At 36.6% G+C, this 25,865-nt stretch overlaps 1 protein-coding gene across 1 annotated transcript in view; it reads right to left on the reverse strand.

Annotated features, from left to right (window-relative positions):
* The window catches only part of LOC150096137 (ribosomal protein S6 kinase 2 beta-like), a 335,208-nt gene that overhangs the window by 116,971 nt on the left and 192,372 nt on the right, over positions 1-25,865 (reverse strand). Inside the window, exon 11 of the mRNA XM_090409619.1 lies at positions 16,023-16,144. Coding sequence (XP_090265745.1) covers positions 16,023-16,144 — 122 coding nt within the window. The remainder of the gene's footprint in view (positions 1-16,022; positions 16,145-25,865) is intronic.

Below are 25,865 nucleotides of genomic sequence, written 5' to 3' on the forward strand. Positions count from 1 at the left end.
TGACACTTTCATTACAGTTGCCTTTCTCAGCATAAGAGGGTTTAGCAGATGATGTTTCTATCTTGTGGTATATTGCCTCTTTGTCTTCTGTCCCCCATATTTCTGACATTTAAAGCAGTGCAGAGGGTTCGGAATATAGAGCCTTACTAACAGCTGAGATAATCTGCTTTGAAAGATGGTGGTTTTGTTTTGCTGCAGGTAAGGATGATGTTATAGACATTAATAGGAACGTGTGTGGGGGGAGACAGTACAATGTATGAAACTGTTATTTAAAATATTGTATTAAGTATGATTGATGTTCCTAGTGGGAACAAGGAGCCTATTCCTATTCCTATGAGGATTCTTCATATGGTTGTACCTCCTTGATCCCTCACAGTTCAGGATAGATCTCCTCATCTGGAACATCAAGGAAGTAAAGTTTACTTTTATGGGAGGTAACCATAATTAGTATTCCTCCAACAGATGTTCGAAGAAATATTTCTGATTGTGCTACTGTAGCTGCTTCAACAAGGAGATCTCCTGAATGCAGTTTATGGATTTTGTAGATCCTGCCAACCCTTCCAAAAAACTTCTGGATAAAAAAGGGTTATATTTTCCAAGTGATTGTTCCCAAATGAATGCAGGATTAAGAAAAGTGATGTATTTGTTGCAGCATCTGATGTTTTTTGTTTCTTGCTTTGATTTTATGTAGATGATTCTATGGTTTCTGAACCTGGTCAGCACTTGAGAGGATAAAAAATTTCATTCTCATGAGGAGTTCAATTCAGTGCTAGAAGCTCCCCATCCACATGGACACCCACTCCTGCAAGCAATGACTGCACTTGGGAATTGAATGCCAAGGCTACTGCAGAACTATAGTGGCACCAAACTTTGAGTCTTATCCCAAGCCCATGGGGAAGGAGACTTACTGTGATACTGTTGATCCTTGCAGTCAAGTCCACTAGCTGACTGGCCTGCCTTGCCAAAATAGAGGACAAAGTAGTGTGAGACTACCAAGATCCCCTTTGAAGATGTCCAAAGGGAGAGACTGCACAGCAAACACAGCAGCAAGGCATTAGATTCCAGTGATGGTGGAGTAAGGACTCAGGAGATGCAGAGCAAAAAATATAAAAAAAATGAATAAAAATGGAAAAGGCTAGTTCCATCACTAGGAGGTCCCTCCACTATAAACAGGTGCTTCACATGGAGGGGTGCTTGAACAGCAGATCACTAGAAAGCTGTGGAGTAATGAATTACAATACATACTCATTCAAATCAGATACACATTTCAGTATGCTTCAGGTGGGATGTGTTTCAGTAATGGAACACATCCCATTTATAAGTGTACTGACGGTGTCATAGTATGGGAGATACTTCTCACAGCAAACAAACATTATACTGACATACAGGTAATTCTGTTCTGTACTGTCACAATGCTGTGATGGTGCTATGGTAACAATTCAGATGACTATATGCGTGGATGACTTTAGTCTTGTGTTGCATGCTGCAATTACTTACACTAGCCCCACTGTTACACTGGATTGTGGTTGTCTTGCTTTTGTAACAAACTTTGTGTTGTGTGCTCTGAAGATGCTGGATATAATACCAGCGAAATATTAGCTTCTAAGTTAATAAATAGTTATTTTCTTATCCATCTGTGTTCATATCATACCGTGAAATCTATTACAACAATTCAAATGACTTTCAACATGATATACTGACAAGGGCTTGTGAAAATAGGAGGACGGTACTTACTGTACAATAATTATCTCAACTCTATACAGTGCTACTCAGAAGAATTAAATGTCATTGAGCATCAGAACAATATTGTGTTGAAAATCCCATGGATTGTTGTTATAGCACTGTCATTGCATCAACAACACAGAATTACACAGGATACCAATATCATGTTCAGTGTTTATTTTTCTGATCATTATGAGAAGCATCCCCATACCATAACACCACATCAATAAGTGCTCAATGGAATCTAGATTAGTAACTGAGAAATCAGTCCCTTAAGTTGGTTCCCTAACATGTTCCTGTAATCATTCTGAAACAGCACAATCCCTGTGACATAGCATGTTATTCTGTTAAATCTATCCATCACATAGGTTAAATGGTCAACACGAATGACATACTAGGTCAGCAATAATGTTCAAATAAATTAAAGGGATTTTGATGTGCAATATATAGCCTCTCACAGTCAAGTCATCCCCACCTTTCTGCAGCATACTCTGTTTCCAAAAATGGGAGCATTGCCACTGCAAAAGTATATCTTCCCTAGTTGGAGGAAATGTTGACTAGATCTCTAAGTGCAAAAGTATATCTTCCCTAGTTGGAGGAAATGTTGACTAGATCTCTAAGTACTAGATGTCTTTAATTGCCCAGTAAAATACCACCACCTTGCCAATTAGAGCAAAGGTTCCAGTTCCTGTCACCCCTCCCACCTTACTTCTTCCCACATACAGTGAGTGATACTCCTCCTCTCTCAACAACATGCCAATCATTACTGCAGAGGGCCTGGACCTTTCCCCATTCGAGGAAACAACAGTAATATGGTTCCATGGCTGGTTAGTGCATGAGATCAAACCAGTCAGTAAGAATTCTGGATTAGCTAGTGTCAAATCCTGCCAGTTTGTGACTAGAGGGAGACTAAGTACAGCGGTTTCAGGAAGAACTGCTGAGACCATGGAGAGCAGACTGGCTCCCCTCTGTACAAGCAGTATGTTTGTGAGCATCACCTCTCAATGCATGTCCCCATTCCCTTTTTATCTATTCCTCTGTAAAATAACGTTAATTAAATCCTGCCGACTGTGCCATTGTAAAAATTAATAAATTATTAAATTTTATTTTGTCTTAACTTGTCTTATCTAACTTCGTTCAACTTCACTAAGTTAATACTATCTTCTGCTTTAACTTAAACTTCTCAAAGTTAATCCTGCCGTGACCAATTTCTGTCCCCCTGCTATTAAACAAACTATGTTGTAAGTTCATTTAAGATATGCAATTCTACACTCTCATAAAAATCAATTAGAAAATTTATTTTATTTTTGACTGCACCATCTAATTGAATAAATATTGTTTGAAAGTTAGGGTGAAGAAAAACAGGAATTAATAGCTATCTATACCCAAATTCTCTACTTGCAAGTCTTGACTATTCGTACTTTATTGTGCCCACAGGTTCGTTAACTTTTTTGGAGATGGTGCATTAGCTAAAGAACAGGCCAGGTAGTTACAAAACAAAACATTTATTTTAAACTAGACAAGAAGTACAATACACATGAGATATTGTGCAATTATTTCACTCAACCTTTTAACAAGTAGGGAATGCAATTTATATGACAAAACTCACAATGTACACAATTATTGGGTTTTAACTTGTTAGATATAAACCATGCACATACTCACTCACTGCATAAACAAGTTAACAATATCCTTCCCTTAAAGGCTGCAACTTAATTGTCAAGCTACATACAATAGCACTGTTTCCTATGTTACAACTAAGTACACATTTGTCATCTAACAATGAAGCTAACAAATAATCTTCCCACAAAACTTGCGACTTAGTTACCACCTGTTTACAAACAATTTATTGTAAGCACTTTCATAATTCCAAGATACACTTTCATAACAATTACAAAAATAGTGCCTACTTACATTTTTACCATGAATAAAGAGTCCAAACAAATTACAGCATACTTCATCAAGATCGTGGTGTCTTCTTTCTGATTAACTTTCTTGCTGCTTGGATATCACAGGCAGTCTCTCTTGTAGAACTTTCCTTCGTCGGAAATTTCGATATGGAGTCTGTTGTAATTGCCGCGAGACTTGCGCGTAACTGCTCTCACTACATTGGAAACTTATGACGCATGACACGGTTACAGACTATCTGGAGACTAAGACTTGAGACCATCGATGAGGGAAACTGCCTGCTGCGATCTCAAGATGAAGATCCAACAGTGCTCGACGAGAAGAAAGCCCATGAAAGGAGAAGAGCCCCAATGATGAGAAGATAAAAAGACAACTATGAGAAGGTAAAAAGCCCTGAGCTAAGAGCCACAATCTCATTTTATACAATATTTTGCTCTTCTCTATGATGCCGTTCCGGGATTAGCCTTAGGCGTAATGACGTCATTGTTGTCCGTTGTACTTGACTGCTTGACCTTGCGACCTTTGGTTGATATTTCGTCATCGCTAATATGGCATAATCCCTACTTACAGCTTTACATTCAAGTCAACGTATATGCACTTTTACAGCATAATAACAAGATTCCATTTAGTACATTATATTTTCAAAATTTCTAAATATTGAGAAAAAACTTAGAAAATCGATTGCAAAAATTTAGCAAAGTTAAATTTTCCTGCAGATATTTTACACCTCCCAACATATAATGAATGACAATTACAAAGAAATATGACTTTACTGCAGATCACAAAATTCTCCCAAGAAAAAAAAAAAACAGTTAAAAAAAATCCAACCATAAAACAACAAAAATTAATCAAAAAATCCCCAACATTAATTCTTACCAAAAACAGTTGCTATATCCACTTCACCAGCATTCATGGTCTAAACAACAATATAAACTATGTGTACCACACAACCATCATCTAAAACAGAATTACTATTCCAATCAGAACCCCAAATGGCAAACTCAACAAACCCTATCCACCTCAACTGCCCAAGCTACATATTACATTGTTCTTTCTGATACAAGGGTGGCATTTGTGCATTCATCAGAACCAACATATGCCAGAGATTGCAAAACCTGGAACCCCCCCTCCATTTTGTTCTGCTTTGGCTCAAAATTTCTCTACCAAACTAACCTGCCCTTTTCATATGCTCTCTCTCTTGCTCTTCAAATTCCATTAACCACTCCGACATTTTAAATTCTCTCTCTCTCTCTCTCTTTAAAGCTCAACTTTCTAGTTTAATACCCTAATAGTGAGGTCATTCTACTCGGGAATGTCCAGAACTGAAATTGGCTTCCCTTCTCCAGTTCCACTGATCAAGCAGGCAGGAATGCTGAAGTGCTTGCCATTAGGAATGACCTATCACAGGTCATCAATCTCCCTACCAGAATACCTGACAACTCCCTCCAATTTCTTCCTAACAAGTTTCCCTTCCAAATATACTGTGGATATCATACTCCTCTTGGTAACTCAGATCACAACTTCATACAAGTCTTTTGACAGAGAACAACTTTCACTCCACTGGTTCTCAGTTTTGTGCCCTTTGGCACTGCAAGGGTGCTGGAGTTTTGGTCCCAAATGGTAGGTTGCTCCTTCTGGAACCTTGCCAAAGCCATTGAAAGCAACTTTTGCTCACCCATGTTTCCACCACTAACATCCAGATGGTACTGTAGTCATCTTATCTAAAGATAAGACCAACTTACTCGCATCACTCTTCTCTTCCAATTCCTGCATTGATGACCTGGGAAAAGTTCCATCCACACTACTAAGAACTGCTCTCTCTCCATGTCATCCATAGTCTTCTCCCAGAAAGAAATCTGAATAATTCTTAATAACCTGAATGCAAACAAGGCATCAGGTCCTGACAGTATCCCTACTGTGTTAAAAACTTGGGCTCAAGAACTAACAGCTATCTTGTATCGCCTCTTCAATCTGTCTTATTCAACTGGTATCTACCACACATCCAACCCATCCCAAAGAAAGGTGTTAAGTCAACAAATGAACTACCACCCAACTGCTCTCACTTCTGTTCTCTCTAAAATTATGGAGAAGGTCATCAACAACCAACTTTTGATCAACCAACCAATTAGTGACCAGCAGTACTAATCCACCACTACATCTACAGCTGATCTTCTAGCTTCCACCATCCATCGCTGGACAAGCCATGGAAAAATTCAGAGAAAACTCACACGGTTGTCCTCAACATCTCGAAAGCTGTAGATTGTGTTTTGCACAGTGACCTATTTAGCAAACAGCCATCCTGTGGTCTGCCTTCCACAGTCTGCAACTGGATTGCTAACTTTCTCATTGGTCACTTACTATACATTGTGGTGGATGGATTCCACTCCTCAGATTTCCCCACCAATGCAGGAGTACCTCAGGGTTCCATTATTTCATCCACTCTCTTCCTCTTTTATATAAATGACCTGCTCTCATGGACTTCCAATCCTAACCAGAGCTTCATGACAGTACACTCATTCCTCCTTTTTACTCAACAAACCTTGTAGTGTTCAAGTATTAGAATCTTCAAGATATATCATGACGAATGTCCTGAACTCCAATCTTCTAGCTATATCCCAATGGGGAAAGGAAAATGCAGACTTCAATGTCACTAAAAGCCAGTTCTGTGACTTTTTCTTGTGATCTCTCACAAGAAAAGAGCTCACACCCTTCTCCTTACCTTCAATAATACCCAGAAATCCAAACACAATCAGATTTCCCCTCTTGACTGACCTATACCTCCGACCTTTCCTGGCACAAACACATTTCAACTATTATAGTTTCTGCAGCTGCCTAAAAAAAACTTGGTGTATTTTTTGCATAAAGTCACTACTTCACACAAATCCCAAATCTGCCAAACCACAGAATATTGCTCCCATATTTCGGGTAGTGTACCAAAATCCTCTCCAAGATTACTCAATTCTATCCAGCTGGTTAATTAACAATCCCCTCTCTCTCTCAGACATTCAGTTTTGCCTCTTCTACAGATTCTTTAATGGACAGTGTTCTGCTGAAACTGGCCACTGTAATGAGCCACTGCTAACTAACACCCTTTTACACTCCATCTTGAAACTCACTGAATCAACTTCACTGCTTTCTCTTTCATTCTCACCTCTCCAACTCTGACTTTCTTAAAGAATACAACCTTCAGTTGTTTAAAAAAAAAAAAAAAAAAAGGGGGGGGGTGGTAAACAGAGTCTTTATCCTCTTGCCCACATGTATGAGGACCAAGAACCTATGCAGTTATCTGGACTACCACTAACTGGGCATCTGGTTATCTGAGTATTCTAGGTTAATAGACACTGCTATATAAGAGTATGAGCATCCCAGTAAGGTGACATTTCATACTGCAGCACTGTTGAATTGTATGTAGAAGATATATCTGCACATTAGAAAACTTTTTATGCATATTTTCGAATATAAATATATTAACTAAACGATTAAGGAAAAAATTAAATCCACGAATCAAACAGTAACTTTAAAATGGAAATCCCAATCACGAAGAGTTGTAAACCTATTTTTAATTAAAATTATAATAACGGAATTAACTCACGTAAAATATTATTTATTAGTAGAATTTTCACCTGAGTATCACAGGCATCTTCAGTACATGTAAAAAGCTAATTAAACAATAACTCACAATTCCAAAAGGCACCATCTAAGTAACTAATGTAGGATAACTAAAAAAGGACATTAAATTTCCTAACTTATTAAAAAAAAAACAGAAAAAAAAGATAAATAAATATATATATATATATATATATATACACACAATTAAAAAAGTTAGGAAAGATCAGCTGATTTAAAAAGTACTATCTCCCACAAAGGGGATAGACGTAGACCATCGGGTTTGTTTAAGTTAGGAAAGTGAAGTAAAGTTTCACGTTTCTTTATAAAGTCGTTCCACGAGGAACCAACTTTTGTGAAGGACTCTTGCCTTGTTCCAATGAACTCTATGTCCAGAGTGTTGATGGCATGTTCTGCAAGTCCAGACTGTTCAGGGTCAAGGTACTGAATAAAAGACGGTGTTCTTCTAGCTGAATAAAAGCAGATCTTCCTGTTAGTCCGAAATAAGATAACCCACAAGAGCAAGGAATCTGATAGACACCTGGATAACTGAGATGTGGAAGCTCATCCTTTGGAGAAAGTGAAAAAGGTGGAGATTTTTCTAATTGGTCGAAAGGCAACAAAAATATTTAGTAGTTTCAAAACTTTTGCTATGTGTTCACAAATGCCTTGCACATAAGGGATACGAATACTCATTATTCCAATCCCTTCATCAAAACTACTTAAAGTTCTTTAGATGAAGAAATTCTTATATCCATTAGATAAAAAAAGAGGAAATAATATATTGCAATTCTTTCTGTAATAGTTCATATGAAGAACAAAAGGAGTGGGCCTGATGAACCAGTGTTTTAATAGTTCCTGCCTTTTGACTGGGATGGTGATGAGTTCAGCATGGATATAATGGCCTGTATGAGTCGTCTTCCTATAGACTGAGAAATATAGATTACCATCTGGGTTGCAAAGAATTAAACGATTTAAAAAGGCTAACTGCTTGTTTACTTCTACTTCTAGGTTGAACTGGATCCTTGGATGAAGTATATTTAATCTAGAGAAAAAACTGTTGTAATTCATCAGAAGAGCCATTCCAGATAGCAAAAATGTCATCTACATATCTGAATAAATGAGTAGGTCTAGGAGAAATCTTGTCAAAAATACGTTGTTCAAAGTGCTTCAAAAAAAGTTGGCAATAGCAGGAGAAATAGGATTGCCCATTGCTGTTGCTTCGATTTGTTGATATAACTTGTTTTTAAAGGAAAAATAACCAGAATGTATTACAAAGTCAAATATTTTAACAATGTCTGAAGGAAATTCTAGTTGTAGTAATTCATTGCTGTCAGATAAAGGAACATTAGTAAATAATGAAACAACATCTAAACTAATCATAATATTTGAAGCATCCAAATGAAGGTCCAAAATTTTATTTTTGAAATCCAAAGTATTTTTTATCCTAAAACACACCCCAACTCAATATCACCAGAATTAAAGATCGGTATACTATCAACATGAGAAGCCTGAATGGCAAAGAAATGGAGCTAGCTGAGGAATTATATAAGTACCAGATCGACATAATAGGGGTGATTGAAACAAAAAAAGACAAAAATTGGTGAGATCTTTCTCAGCAATAAACATAAAATGATATATTCAGGCAATGAAAATCAAGGAAAAGAAGGAGTAGCCATAGTATTCAACACTAAATACGAGGCTAATCTTCTTGAATGGCAGGCAGCATCAGGTAAAGTAATGTGGGCAAATATGAGAATGGGAAACTGGAAAATGAGAATTATTTGTGCTTATGGTCCCACAGAAGGTGGAGGAAATTTTTTGATGGAGGGATTTGGAGTGGAGCAAGTGGAGGAATTTTTTGATGCTTTAGAAAAAGCAACTGACACAATGAAAAAGGAAAAGTTGGTCCTTGTTGGGGATCTAAATAGCAGAGTAGGAAACGATTGCGAGACATACAAAAATATTTTGGGAAAATTTGGAGAAAAGAGCAAAGCTAATAATAATGGCAAATACTTGTAGGATTTCTGCTCAGGACATGGACTGGTTATTACTAACACCATGTTCCAACATAAAAATGTGGAGAAAAAGAGACAAGGAATGAGAAAAGTCTCATTGACTATATTATTGTTGATGTTAATGTTTTCTCTGTCTCTGGTGCAGGACACTAGAGTGTACAGAGGGTATGAAATTAGAAGTGATCACCACTTAGTCTTAAGCAGGATAAAATTGAATTTCATATTGAAAAGAATAACATGCAAGAAAGTTTTAAAGCAAATAAAAGTTGAGCAGCTCTCAGATGTGAACTGTAGACTAAAATATACAAACATTATTCAAGATAAAATGAAAGAGTTTGAGAACAGGAATCAAACCTTGGAGATTCAGTGGCAAGCTCCGAAGAAAACATCAATTGATTCTGCCAGAGAGGCTTGTTGTGAGGTTGTCTGCAAGGATTGAAAATTCAGAACTCCATGGTGGACACAGGAAGTTAAAGAGGCAGTGAAGGAAAAGAAGAAAGCATATCAAAAGTTCCTGACAAATAAGTCAGCTTGTGCTCTTAGAGAATACAGAGACAAATGTAAGAAAGCTAAACACTGTGTAAAACTAGCTAAATAAAAGTCATGGGAGGACATTGGCAAGAATATAGAAAATAAATATCAAGAAGGGAGCAAAATATTCTGGAGGTTCTTGAAGAAGCTTGAGAATGGAGGAAAGAGTGCTATAAAAGGAGTTAGAGATGATAAAGGTGACATGAAAATGGAAGAAAAAGATATCCTTGAAGTATGGAGTAATTACTTGGAAAAATTGCTAAATGAAACTAGCAGTGATGACAGGACAGTGATAAAACGCTGACCAGGCATGCAATCAGGAGTACATATCCAATTTTGAGGTACAAAAAGCCATCAAAAGTCTGAAATGTGGAAAGGCAGCTGGAGTAGATGATATTAGACCAGAAATGCTCAAGTATGGAGGTATAAAAGTTTTACAGTTGCTACACTCCATAGTTCAGAGGGCCTGGACAGAATGACGAATTCCAGATGAGTGGAGTAAAGCTCTCATAGTACCCATATATAAAACCATATATAAAAATGGAAATAAAACTGATTGTGAGAATTACAGAAGTATTTCTCTACTGAGTGTTCCTGGCAAGATTTATACCAGTATACTTCAGAAATAGTTGAGAAGAATTGTGGAAGAGAAGCTTGGTGAGGAACAAACTGGATTCAGGCCAAATAGAGGTTGTCAGGATCAGATATTCACTTCACGACAAATAGTTGAAAAGTCATGGGAATATAACAAAGATCTGTATTTAATTTTTATAGATCTGGAAAAAGCATATGACAAATTGCCAAGAGAGAAGCTATTCAAAACACTACAGTTATACAACTGTAGTGTTTTGAATAGCTTTCTACTCAGTGGTTTCTACTTAGGTGTCAGTGGATCATTATATCAATCAATACTTATTCTTTTATTTGAGTTGTAAGTCAGCAGTTAGAACTGAAGTACACAGGAAGATGGTTTAATGTTAAATCTGGTGTCAGACAAGGATGTACATTATCACCTCTGTTATTCATTATCTATATGGATTACATTATGAAGCAAAGTGGTATTAAACCTGATATCAAAATTGGAGATGGTAATGTCAGCTCTTCGCTTTAGGCAGATGATGTTATACTTCTAAATAAATCCGCTACAAGTCTGCAAGATTCCCTGACTAAATTGAATAACTGTTGTGATAGATACGGTATGAAGGTCAGCAATAACAAGACAATCATAATCATCAAATTCCTTATATGTAACCTGCAAGGGGCGTACAGGATATGATAGTACTACATGAAAACTTTATGTCAATACTAACTTGCTATCTACAATATTCCTCCAAATAAGTCTGTTACTTGTCAAGACTCCAACATCATCAGACCTTATATTTCTATCGTCTAAGGCACATTGTAACGTATCATTCCACCTATATGTTGGTCTTCCTCTGGGTCGTTTTCCTGCCCACTTGGCAGAGAACACTTGTTTTGCTAATTTTTCTTCACCCATTCTGTTTAAGTGACCATACCACCTGATATTAGCCCTGCTAATGCATTCCTGGATGCTGACAATGTCAAGTTCTTTCCTAATATCCTCATTTTTAATATGATATTGCCATTGATGCCATCTGTTCACGCCTCTAATCTCTCTTAGGACTCTAATACCTGTGGTCTCAAGTCTTTGGTCAAGTGTTTTACTTCTGACCCAGCTCTCAGATCCATGAGTTAAAACTGGTTTGAGCACTGTCTTGTATACAGCAAATTTAGTGTTCAGACTAATTTCTCTCTGATTCCATATGAATTTATTCAATTGACTGCCTACCGCACCAGCTTTGTTGATTCCGTTGTCTATTTCCATATTTAATTTACTATCTTCACTAAAAATCATGCCTAAGCAGCTGAAATGTTTTACTTGTTCCATAGGTTCCCCGTTCACAAGCAGTTGACATTTTCAATAATTCTATCTATTTTCATTCTCTTTGTCTTTTTAATGCTGACCTTCATACCATATATATTACAACAGTTATTCAATTTAATTAGAAGTACAACATCGTCTGCATAAAGCAAAGATCTAACATTAACATCTCCAATTCTGATATCATGTTTAATATCACTTTCCTTCTTAATGTGATCCATATAGATAATGAATAACAGAGGGGATAATGTACATCCTTGTCTCACACCAGATTTAACATTAAACCAGCTTCCTGTATTTCCTTCAATTCTAACTGCTGACTTCCAACTCAAATAAAGACTAGCTTTTCTTCCACAATTCTTCTCAACCATTTCTTAAGTATACTTGCATAGATCTTGCCAGAAACACTCATAGGGAAATTCCTCTGTAATTCTCACATTCAGTTTTATTTCCTTTTTTATATATGGATACTATTGGAATTCTACTCCAATCATCGGAATTCTTCCCTCTGTCCAGGCTTTCTGAACTATGCAGTGCAGCCAATGTAAGACTTTTATACCGCCATATTTCAGCATTTCTGGTCGAATATCATCTACTCCTGCTGCCTTTCCACATTTCAAGCCTTTGAGCTTTTTCTACTTCAAGTATGGATATGTATTCTTGACTGAATGCCTGTTTAGTGTTTTTTTACCACTGTGCTATCACTGCTTGTTTCATTTAGCAATTTTTTAAAGTAATTACTCCATACTTCAAGGATATCTTTTTCTCCTGTTTTCATGTCACCTTTGTCATCTCTAACTCCTTTTACAGCACTCTTTCCTCCATTTCTAAGCTTCTTCAACAACCTCCAGAATATCTTACCAACTTCTTGATATTTATTTTCTATGTTCTTGCCAAAGTTCTCCAACGACTTTTGTTTAGCTAGTTTTACACAGTGTTTCGCTTTCTTACATTTGTCTCTGTATTCTCTAAGAGCAAAAGCTGACTTATTTGCCAGTAACTTTTGATATGCTTTCTTCTTTTCCTTCACTGCCTCTTTAACTTCCTGTGTCCACCATGGAGTTCTGATTTTTCTATCCATGCAGATAACCTCACCACATGCCTCTCTGGCTGAATCCATCAGGGTTTCCTTCAAGGCTTGCCACTGAATCCCCAAGGTTTGGTTCCTGTTCTCAAACTCTTTCATTTTTTCTTCAATAATCTTTGTGTATTTTAGTCTACAGTTCACATCTGAGAGCTGCTCAACTTTTATTTGCTTTAAAACTTTCTTGCATGTTATTCTTTTCAATATGAAATTCAATTTTATCCTGCTTAAGACTAAATAGTGATCGCTTCCAATTTCAAATCCTCTGTACACTCTGGTGTCCTGAACATCACTATCAACAATAACAGAGTCAATGAGACTTTTCTTATTCCTTGCCTCTTCTCTCCATGTGAATTTATGCACATTTTATTATTATTATTATTATTAAACAAGACCTCATGGAGTCAAAGACTCATCTAGGACTCATCAAAGACTCATTTTTATGTTGGAACATGGTGTTAGTAATAACCAGTCCATGTCCTGAGCAGAAATTCAACAGATATTTACCGTTATTATTAGCTTTGCTCTTTTCTCCAAATTTTCCCAAAATATTTATGTATGTCTCACAATCATTTCCTACTCTGCTATTTAGATCTCCAACAAGGACCAACTTTTCCTTTTTCATTGTTTCCGTTGCTTTTTTTAAAGCATCAAAAAATTCCTCCACTTCTACCTTAGTAGAACCTTCTGTGGGACCATAGGCACAAATAAGTCTCATTGTCCAATTCCCCATTCTGATATTTGCCCACATCACTCTACTTGAGAATGCCTGCCATTCAAGAAGATTAGCCTCGTATTTTGTGTTGAATACTATGGCTACTCCTTCTTTTCCTTGATTGTCATTGCCTGAGTATAATATTTTGTATTTATTGCTCAGAAAGATCTCACCAGTTTTTGTCTTTTTTGTTTCAGTCACCCCTATTATGTCAATCTGGTACTTATCTAATTCTTCAGCTAGCTCCATTTCTTTGTCATTCAGGCTTCTTATGTTGATAGTACTGATCTTTAACTCTGGTGATGTTGAGTGAGGTATGCTTTCAGATTTGTTCCAGTAGCTGACTTTTCGCTGTTCGCCCTGGTTCCCTGGCGAAAACAACGGGGGCCTTATTTAACCGGGCAACGCCCCAGCCGGCATGAAATTTTGTCATGTTGTATCATCATTTTCTATATTGGTTTAAGCCAATAAGAATACAATTTGGTCGGCTAAATCCCAAATTGCCAGCCCATCCTTGTTCGTTCAGTATCCAGGTAGATACCCAACAGGGTGCACCACGAGAAGGTAAGTATTGGACATTAGGTCAGAAGCCCTTTTTGGTTCTCCACATTCCTTTAAAGGCTATGTGGAGGTCTCCTCTCAGGTATACAGCTTTGACCCTTAAGCACCCATAACAAGATAATGAAAATCGTCAGAAGCATTGAAAATATCAGCTGCATTGAATGGAGAACCTATAGAAGAAGTAAAACATTTCATCTACTTAGGCACAATATTTAGGGAAGATGGTAAATTAAATATGGAAATAGACAACAGAATCAACAAAGCTGGTGTGGTAGGAAGTCAACTGAATAAATTTATATGGAATAAGAGAGAAATTAGTCAGAACACTAAATTAGCTGTATACAAGACAGTGCTCAAACCAGTTTTAATTTATGGATCTGAGAACTGGGTCAGAAGTAAAACACTTGACCAAAGACTGCAGATATGACAGTCCTAAGAAAGATTAGGGGCATGACAGATGGCATCAATGGCAATATCATATTAAAAACGAGGATATTAGGAAAGAACTTGACATTGTCAGCATCCAGGAATGTGTTAGCAGGGCTAAAATCTCAGGTGGTATGGTCACTTAAACAGAATGAGCAAGGAAAGATTAGCCAAACAAGTGTTCTCTGCCAGGTTGGCAGGAAAAAGACCCAGAGGAAGACCAAGATATAGGTGGATTGATACGGTAAAAAGTGCCTTAGAAGATAGATATATAAATAATAGATCTGACAATGTTGTAGCTTTGACATGTAACAGATTGATTTGCCAGAAAATTGTAGGTAGGAAGTTAGTCATGATGTAAATTTTTCATGTAGTACTATCATATCCTGTACACCCCTTGAAGGTAAATGTCAGGAATTTGATGATGATGAATATTTTTTTATATAAGTAGCAGTTTTAATTAATATCTCTACTCACGGTATTTTCTTACTGAAACATATGGGCCTATTTTTCATTAGAACTGGGTATAAAGAAAGAAAGGAGTTTTTAACCTAAAATGGGTTCAAAATATGCTGTAGAAACCAAACATGAATCTTTCAAATCACCATAAAAAAGGTAGTGGCCTAACAACAAGTGATTAAAATTAACTACACACCCGAATCATTCATAAACATTTATGCCCAGAGTGGCATTTGAATCCATAGCCTGTTGGATGAAGAGTGGATGTGCCATCTGCTCAAGACCAGCTGTGAAGAAATTCTATGTATCTTGTTAAAAAATGATTACTGCACTTTGACTCCTGAAGAGAAATATAAAAAAAAAAAATGAAATGCTTGAATTTCTTGCAATTACCACACCAACCAGAATTTATATAAAAATCTGAAAATATGTTGTGTAGTAGAGATGTGGCTATTCAGTAAAAAATTAAAAATGTTTTTTAAAAAAGAAAAAAACCATTTTCTTTATTCAAGAATAAAATAAATAGTCAATGACATGAATCTTACATGCAAATCTTGAAATGATTAAGTTTCCTATTTCTCTGCTAATTATATGATCAAACTGTTTCATCACCCTACTCACTATGCCAAGAAATTGTAATTTATATAATACACACCCACAGATGAAATAATGAGTGTTGATCAAAATTTGAAGGTATTAAGCAAAACTAGAGTTGAAAATAAATTGTGTGCAATTTATTTTCCACTCTAGTTGGGAGGGGGGGAATTCAGCATTGTATCAGAGACAACTTCAGTGAAAAATACTGGTAGTCACAGATCAGCTCAGCTTCAGCATATACAAATAGAATATTTGTCTTAAAACAGCCAACAATTAATTTTTATTTTGATAGGAATTTAGTACTAATATGTACTTGTTAATGCACTATATTCAGTGCATCATTCAGTAACTGCTATGAACAATACATCTTTCACAACAGTTACCCAACCCCATGGCATCAATAAGCAAAGAGATTAAGTGCAACTGAGAGTAATTTTTTCACTGTTCATATGTACAGTACTGTGCATGAACTGCAAAAATCTAAAAACTAACCTGGTTAAGAGAATTCATATCAGCAGTTTTCTGATAACCTTCCTCCATTAAGCTAGGTGCAATAAAACTAAAGCCGCGGAATAATTCATGAGCAGTGGCACTTGGTGGAACACCAGGCGAATCTAATCCAAATGAAAAATTTTAATTACACCAGTATGGGCATATTGTAATACATGCAGAGTTCAGATGAACTATAAACTTAAATAGACAAAAATGCACTAGTATTATATTAAAAAAAAGTTTTATACTCAAGTTTTAAAAGAGAAGCTGCATAAACCATTTTATAGCTAATACAGTAGACTCTCGACTATTCGGAGCCCGGATTTTATCACAGAGAATTATAATAATACAGTAATTCTCTGTGATAAAATGAGAAATACATACTGTAATTTACTTTGCCAAGGTGTTGCAAGCGAGCATCTGCTACAATCCTCCTACGTGCATAACACAAGTTGAGACATGCAAAGTGCAGATTTCCCCACTTCGTCAGTTGTGTAGTGGATGTCCACAAGTGCGAAATACGTTTGCCACTGTTCCTGGTTACGTTAGTGAATTGTTAGTAAAGAGATTCGAAACATATCACTTTTAAAGTCTTGGAAAATTCTTTTGGACCATGAAGGTGGACATTTCAACCTTGAATCCATGTATGAAACCGAAGTGGAAGATGAAAACGATAAACTTGTTTCGTTGCTCAAAAATGTAAAGAGCTGCGACAATGTTCGGTACATTTTTGAGCAACGAAACAAGTTTATCGTTTTCATCGACGAAGTTGATGAAATAACTGACAACGATATTGAAATGGTGACACAGGGGGAAGAAGAAGAGGAGGGGGCATCCTTAGATGACAGGAATCTGTCATCTAAGGATGACATTCCACATTCGGGAGGGTTCAAGACGATTGAGGCAGCACTGCAGTACATTAGTGGTCAGGAGGAAGAGACGCCAGCTGATATCATCTGTTTGCGTAAGTGGAGGGACATTGCGTTGCAGAAGAGGGCTAAAAGGGTGAAGCAGTCATCTATCAAGGACTTTTTCAAAAACTAAAAACTAAGTTTTGACTGTTTCATCTTAGGCCTACCTTATCACATTTGTGTGAAAAGGTAGGCCTAGAACTCCGGCCTATCTGGCTTTTGTGTTATCCGGCCTGCCCTTCCGCCACATTAGGCCGGATAGTCGAGAGTCTACTGTAACTATACTAAAAATCATAATTCAAAAACTTTACATGACACTAGTTAATTCATGTCATATTCAAGGGATGCTGTAATATCTTGACCTCCAAATTAGAAGTATAAGAATACACAGTAGATCCTCTAGTCTTCATCTTCCTATCACAGATTTTAGGCCAAGTGGCCTGTTCACTATAGCCCCATGTAGGGCATTGGCCTCCCATTTTTGGGTTTCATAACTCACTATGAGGTGGGGTCGTTACCCCCACGCTCAACCATGTGTAATTGTCTGTGAAGCATTGTGTTCTAAAGACTGGTTTACCTGCTTTGCGGGAGAAAAACCTGCATTCCACGCCCAAGACCGGTTAACTTGGCTATGTCTGAGAAAGATCCTTAGCTCCTCACATCAGTGACGAGAATCGAACGCAGGACACTCCTTTCCAAGGCATATGGTTGCAGAGCGTATAACCACTCTGCTAACCGTGCAGACTCGCCATCACTTTCTTAGTCTTCCAATTTTTTTTTACATAGTATTTTAGGCAGTCTGCTATTGTCCATTCAATTTAGATGTTCTAGTCTGAACAGTTAGCCTAGTGGCTATGCACTTCACAACCATTTGCCTAGGGAAATGAGTGTCCTAGGTTCGATTCGTGTCGACATGAGGAGCTAAAGGAGCTTCAGCAATAGCCAAGTTAGCCAGTCTTGAGTGTGGATAGCAGCATTCCCCCCCCACACACACCCAGTTTATCTGGGGGTTTTCATCCCACAAGCAGACAAACTGGCTCCACGAACATTGCCCTTAGGGGATGCAGCAGAGGAGTGGCGAACTGGCTGCATTAATACGCCAGTAACCCCCTCATTAGGAGGGGACTCAACCTGATGAAGGATGAAGGAGAATGATAGATAGATAGAACCATTTTTTGTCTATATTTACTTATACGAGGGTGGTCTGAAAAGTTTCCAGCCTAACAATGAAAAAATGAATTTATAATTTTAAAAATATTTTTATTTTTCAACATAATCTCCCTTAACACTAATACATTTATTCTGCCGATGCTCCAGAGCCATTATCCCATTCCTGTAGTGGTTCTCAGTAAGATCTGAAAAATAATCCTCTACAGCTGTGATTAATCACCTCTTGATGCGAAGAAAAACGCTGACCAGTAAGGAAGATTTTTAATTTTGGGAAGAGACAGAAGTCAGAGGGAACCAAATCTGGGAAATAGGGTGGATGTTCCAACAATTCATAGTGCAGATCCCTTAATTTACCCACTGCCAAAACACCTTTGTGTTCAGGCGCATTGTCCTGATGAAAAATGATTTTTTTCCTTCTGCAAACTGGATCTTTTCTAACGAATTTTTTCATTTAGTCTGGTTAAAAGATGGGAATAACATTCCCCGGTTATTGTTTTACCCTTTTCAAGATAATTAATAAACAAAATGCCTTTAGCATCCCAAAACATCGATGCTATGACCTTGTATTCATTGGCACTGAACAACCGGCTTCTTTCCACTGTTTTGACTACTGTTTGGATTCTGGTGTGTAATGGTGAACCCAAGTCTCATCCATAGTAATAAATAATGCACAAAATCAGTTTTATTCTTGTTAAAACGCTTCAAGCACTGTTCAGAGATTTTCATGCGAGTGCATTTTGGATCTGCTGTGAGCAAGTGCAGCACCCATCTTGTACAAAGCTTTTTCATTTGCAATTCTTCATGCAAAATATATCCTACATATTCTTTTGAAATGTCTATAGTCTCAGCAATTTTGCGCACTCTGACTCAGTGGTGATCCAATACCATATCATGCACTTGATCAATGATTTCCGGTGTTGTTCCTCTTTTTTGGACGTCCTTCACGTGGATCATCTTCAAGGCTGGTACAGCCACGTTTAAACTGGGCAGCCCATTTCTTATTTGCCGGAAACAAAGGAGAAGAGTGCCCATAAACTTTTATGAACTTCGAATGAATTTTTTTTTGCGATTAAACCTTCTTTTACAAAGAATTTTATAACCGCAAGATATTCAATTTATCCATTTCAAGGGATACAGACAACACTTTTGTTTCAGATAGCTATATAAAACAGACTACTTGATAGAATGACTTGCAATTTTACATGGATGTTTATGATAGATGTACCAACTTAGAAAAAAAAATCTTGCCAATGGTGTTGCCATCTATGGCTGAGGCTGAGAACTTTTCAGACCACCCTCGTATAATAGTTAATTGGTTTTATATTCAGGGGCTGTAAAATTTATTATTACCTAAGACCTCCAGGGAGTCCAAGTACTCATCGAGGGACTACTCTACAACTCTATCTCCACACTGAATTCACCAATTACAATAAACCAAAACTACCATCATCTACCACCCATCATCACTACTATTATTTTCACAGACAATCACAAACATCCCCTTGCCCACAGCAGGAATCGAACCCGCAGCCTTTTGGCTGGAGAGCGGATATGCTGACCACTCAGTCAACCAGGCCGGTATTTCTTCATTTGTTTTATGGTCCAATTTGGTATATCCAGCTGTTTATCTGAGAAATTTCATCTCTGTTGTTTGAATCTGTTTTACATTCTTTTTTATGGTCCATATTTCTTTTCCATATAATAAAGTTGGTTTAGACAGAACATTATATAGCCTGATTCTGGTGTGTTTTTGTACCACAGATGACTTAAATATATTAGTTATTATGCAGTTTACTTTAACAAAATTTTTGGTCCTCTAGTAGCACAGTTAATTCATTATGAAGGTTTCTAAACAAATGGACCAGCACAAGTCAAAATGGTGTATGAATACAACATATTTTTAACATATGTTCATTGCAAAGGATACTCAAAATTAAATAGATTCTGCTTATGAAAAGCAAACTTTGAAAAAATGAAACTTGGTAGCATACAGTACTACATATTCATTATGAAACATACATATATACTAATCACTTAATGTTCTCAGACTCTGCTCTGCAAATGTGATATATAAAACAAACTGGGATTTTCCCCTTCCAAAATAAGTCAGTTTTGTGCACATTAAAAATGTGCAGTGTAGGTAATCCTCATTTTTGATGTTAGGGCACATACCATTGCAAAATAAAATGACTGTTTTTATGGCTGAGATAAGTTTAACATTTTAAAACATAATATAAGTTTTGAAGTAAGAGTATTGACACAATATTGAGTGTTGAATATGCAATGCTGTTGAGGGAACATGGATAACAGAGTTTAGTGGATAAGAAGAAAAGAGAAGATATGATCAAGATCTTCAAGCTGGTTATGAGATTCTACAAGAATTAATAATACATGAATTATAACAAGAGTGGACATTAAGATCGGAAGATTCAGAGGCCATCCCTGGAAGTTGCAATAAAGATGTGGTGAAGAAGAGTGTGTAGGAATAGATTTTTTTACATGAAGAGTTTTTGATGAATAGTATTGCAGGAATGCATTGTCAATGCAGGGAGAGTAAATAATTTTAAAGTTCAATATGTTATAGTTGAGTGGGCCTACCATGATAAGTTTGACTCTAGGGAGGTTACTGTAATAGTAATAATATATTTATGATAATTAAATACAAAGAATAACAATAAAATCCTAAAAATAAATATTTACTTTTGTTTTTTTTTTTAAACACAAAATCACACTGCAGTGACTTTCATATTAAAATGACTTATTTCCTTGAGTTTTCTTACTTCTGCTTCAGTTACAAAATTTGTAGGTATTTGAAAATTATTATTATTTTGGTAACCTCCATGAAGTAAACAGACTCATCGTGGGATGCCCACTCAACCAGCAACATATCTATCATAATGAGCTTTAAAGTTATTTATGCTACCTGCATTCACAATGCTCTCCAGCAATGCATGCCACTCACTAACAACATAATAAATCTACTCCTCATACTCTTCTTTACTACAGCTTTATATAACTTCAAGGGATGGCTTCTTGTTCTTCCATTCCTAACATCCACTCTTTTTATAATTATTATTATTATGTTACACCTCCAGGGAATCCAAAGACTCATCGAGGGAGGGCACCTACTCTGCAACACTCTGTCTCAACCACTCCACCAATGCAATCTACCGCTCACTATCACCACTAATATTTTCAGAGACAATCACAAACATCCATGCCCACAACAGGATTCAAACCCGCAGCCTTTCAGCTGGAGAATGCATATGCTAACCACTCAGCCAACCAGGCTGGCATTCCTTCTGTATTAATTTGAGAGAATCTCTTAACTAAACTGAAGGTCTCTATCATATCTCCTCTTTTCCTCCTATCCACCAATTTCTGTAATCCACATTCTCTCAAACATTGTTCATAACCAACACTCCAGAGTCCTGATATCACTTTGGTTGTTTGTCTTTGGATCCTCTCTAGTGTTTCTACATTGCAATGAAAACTAGGTGACCAAATATGAGCACAATAGTCCATATGTGGTCTGATCAATGCCTTATGTAGATGCCCCACCACCTCCTTATCCCTACATGTCAATGTAATTTTTATCATAGCAGCAATACAATGTGCAGTCTTTGCAACGCTTGCAATATGCCCTCAGAACTTCAGTCCACTGTCTACCATCACTCCAAGAGCCAGAATCTCATCCACTTCCTGAAGCATAGTTCCACCAGTATAGTACACAGCCTTATATCTCTGTATCCCAAAGTGTAAAACCTTGCATTTATTAAAACTGCATCCCCACTAATTTGTCCAAGCAAAATCTACTCAATTCTTCCTGTAGAGAATTAACATCAGCACTACTCATGATAATTCTGACTTTGCATCATCTGCAAATATTTGAAAATCCCAAGTCAATACACATGAAATATCATTAACAAACATTAAAAGTTAAACAGTAAGAGGTAAAGAACAGAACCCTGAGGCACACCACTGGTTACCTTAGTGACATGCCTCAGGATTCTTTAGATATTACTTTTGTTTGTAAAAATCTGTACTTTTCAATATCGTTCATTAATTTTATTCTAGTTTCTAAAGTTTTTTTTTAGCAAAATTTAGCAAAATGTCAGCTCTCACGGATTGTGATGATTTGCTCACTGAATTTATTACACAATATATGATACCACACTATAAAACTGCAGAAAAGTTATAATTACAAATGTTTAGCTAGCAAATGTGCATTAGCCCTGGTTTGTAAACATTCATTCCTTTTAAATCTTCTTTGTCTTTAATATACTCTAATGCATCATATAATACACCTAACTGATATCTGAATAGTTTTATTGCTTCAATCTGCAATTCCAATCACATATCCAAATTATTTTTTTGTGTTAAATTTGGTATATATTTATTTTTAAAATATGCCATTTTATCCAAATAAAATAACTGTTAGATTATACTAAAGGTGGCACACTGTTTGGCAACTCCTATAGGTAAAGATGACCTGCCATTGCTTCTGCCTGGTATCTCCACGTCTGGGCCTGGTTCCCACTGAAGAGACCTCAATAAAGGTCGAAACTAGTCTGGGTAGTGGCCCTCCCCTTAATGCATAACATTATACATATCCGCAAGGAGATGTGTTGTGCATCATGGGAGATACTGAGATAGAAGTGATGTTAGCTTGCTCCACCTTTGCAACGAGTTGCCCGGTGCTGTACTACCTTACGCCATTCCTGAAGATACTTTCAGGCACAAACTTTGTTTGCTCACACTTGGATAAAGGAATAAACTAAATTTATTATAGATTATACTAAAAAATAAAACTGATTCTAAATTACTTCTTGCTGAATCTTTTATGACTAAATTTAAAGAATGTGATGTGCAAGGAGCAGAAAATACACACCGAGTTTAAGAAATGATTCTGAACGTAATTATTTTTGCCAAGCACATTAGCAGCTTTATCACAGCTCTGGCATCTCACATCTATATTTATACAAAGACTGTGGAATTCTATAATCATTTTATTACTTAAACATATCCAGATTTATCATATACTTCAATAACACCAAAAAAGTTCATATGTTAATTCCAGAATTATTCCAATATTATCAGATTTTATATTTCTGTATTTTAAGGTGCTTTTTACTGTATCAATCCATCTACATCTTGGTCTTTTTTCCTGTCAACCTGGAAAAGAATACTTGTTTTGCTAATCTTTTCTCACCCATTCTGTTTAAGTAATGATGCCATCTGAAATTAACTCTACTAACACATTCTTGAATGCTAGCAATGGCCAGTTCTTTCCTAATATCCTCATTTTTAATGTGATACTGCCACTGATGCAATCTGTTCACTCCACTAATCTTTCTCAGAACTCTCATATCAGGTCTCCAGTCTTTGATTAAATGTTTTATTTCTAGCCTAGCTCTCAGATTCATAAGTTAAAATAGGTTTGAACACTGCCTTGTACTAATTTAGCGTTTCGACTAATTTCACTCTAATTCCATATAAATTTATTCAGATGAATTCATACCATACCTTGTCTATTTCAATATTTAATTTGCCATCTTCACTAAAAATTGTACCATAATAACTGAAATGTTTTATTTGTTCTATAGATCTCCATTCACATTGCAGTTGATGTTCTTGATATTTCTGTATATTTTCATTGTTTTTGTCATTCATTGCTGATTTTGATACCAAATTTATTAATGCAGTTATTTAGTCAGGGAATCCTGAAGATATACTGTATTTATTAGGAGTATAACATCATCTGCATAAAGAGCTAAGGTCAATGTCTCCAATTTTGATATCAAGTTTTAATACCACTTTTCCTCAATGTGATCCATATAGATGATGAATAACAACGGAAATAATGTACACCCTTGTCTCATAGCTCAAATATAAAAACTATGTACAATGGTTGTTTAAAAAGTTTGGTAAAAAAAAATAAGTTTAACACATTTTTTTTGGAAAAAATCACCTTTATTTCTCAACATAGTCTTCATAGAGGTCTACACATTTGGTCCAGCAAGTTTCCAATTTTTTCAACCCATCTAAAAAAGTAGGATTTGTCAAATTGTGCAAAATAGTCATTGACAGCCTTGATGACATCCTCATTTGAAGAAATTTTTTTTCCCACCTGACCCGAATTTTTCAATTTGGGAACAAGAAGAAGTCACATGGGGCCAAAAGAGCCAAATGACACAAGACTCTTGAACTGGTGGGTGTAGGTTGTTCTGCAGCAAAAGAGACTTGTATGAGGTTGCGGTCCAAGTTTCCAAGAGGAGAACCAACAACCACAGTATACCTGGAAGGGGAGCTTGTTAGGAAGAGGTCAAGTGTGTTGGCAAATTGGAGAGGGGTTATCTAGTATTCTGTTGGGAAGATTGACGATCTGAGCTGGGTTGCTGATCATTGCTGCTGACAGCATTGATAATATGGTTGTTGCTGATGGCACATACCTCAGCATTCCTGCCAGCTCGATCGGTGAAACTGGAGAAGGGGAGTCGATATTAGTTGTGGACACTGAAGTCCCCAAGATGGATGGCCTCAATTTGGGGTACTTAGACTGCAGAAAGTTGAGATTTAGAAAGAGAAAGTTGGAGGTCAGAGTTGTTGATGGAGTTCAGAGACCAATAGAGGGAGCATATGAAAAGGGCAGGTTGATTTGGTAGAGAAATTTTGAGCCAAAGCAGATCAAATAGTGGGGATTCAAGGATTTGCAGTCTGTTAGAAAGACCGTTAAATGAAACAGGCAGTGACAAAACAGCAGTAAAACATTTTCAAGAGGAATGCAAAGAGGAGTACATATCAATACATCAAAAACCTGAAATGGAGATGGAGCAGATGATATCTGACCAGAAATGCTAAGTATGGAAATATAAAAGTTTTGCGGTGGTTACATTGCATAATTCTGTGAGTTTGGTCAGAAGGTCGAACTCCAGATGATTGGAGTAGAACTCTGATTGTTCCCACCAATAAAAAAGGGAATAAAGTTGAATGTGAGAATTAGAGGAATTTTCTACGTGTTCTAGGTAAAATTTATGCAAGCATAATTGAAAAGAGGTTGATGAAAAGAGCGAATAAAAGTTGAGCAGCTCTCAGATGTGAACTGTAGACTAAAATACAGAAATATTATTGAAAAGAAAATGAAAGAGTTTGAGAACAGGAATCAAACCTTGGAGATTCAGTGGCAAACTCTGAAGGAAACATTGATTGATTCTGCCAGAGAGGCATGTGGTGAGGTTGTGTGCAAGGATAAAAAAATCAGAACTCCCTGGTGGACACAGGAAGTTAAAGAGGCAGTGAAGGAAAAGAAGAAAGCATATCAAAAGTTCCTGGCAAATAAGTCAGCTTTTACTCTTACAGAATACAGAGACAAATGTAAGAAAGCTAAACAGTGTGTAAAACTAGCTAAACAAAAGTCATGGGAGGACTTTGGCAAGAATATAGAAAATAAATATCAAGAAGGTGGCAAAATATTCTGGAGGTTGTTGAAGAAGCTTAGGAATGGAGGAAAGAGTGCTGTAAAAGGAATTAGAGATGATAAAGGTGAAATGAAAACAGGAGAAAAAGATATCCTTGAAGTATGGAGTAATTACTTTGAAAAACTGCTAAATGAAACAAGCAGTGATGACAGCACAGTGATAAAAAACACTGACCAGGCATGCAGTCAGGAATACATATCCATACTTGAAGTCGAAAAAGCCATCAAAGGCTTGAAATGTGGAAAGGCAGCAGGAGTAGATGATATTCGACCAGAAATGCTGAA

This window comes from Typopeltis vanoorti, chromosome 19 (assembly GCF_054136105.1).
Source record: "Typopeltis vanoorti isolate ZY-2024b chromosome 19, IOZ_Tvanoo_1.0, whole genome shotgun sequence".
NCBI lineage: Eukaryota > Metazoa > Arthropoda > Arachnida > Uropygi > Thelyphonidae > Typopeltis > Typopeltis vanoorti.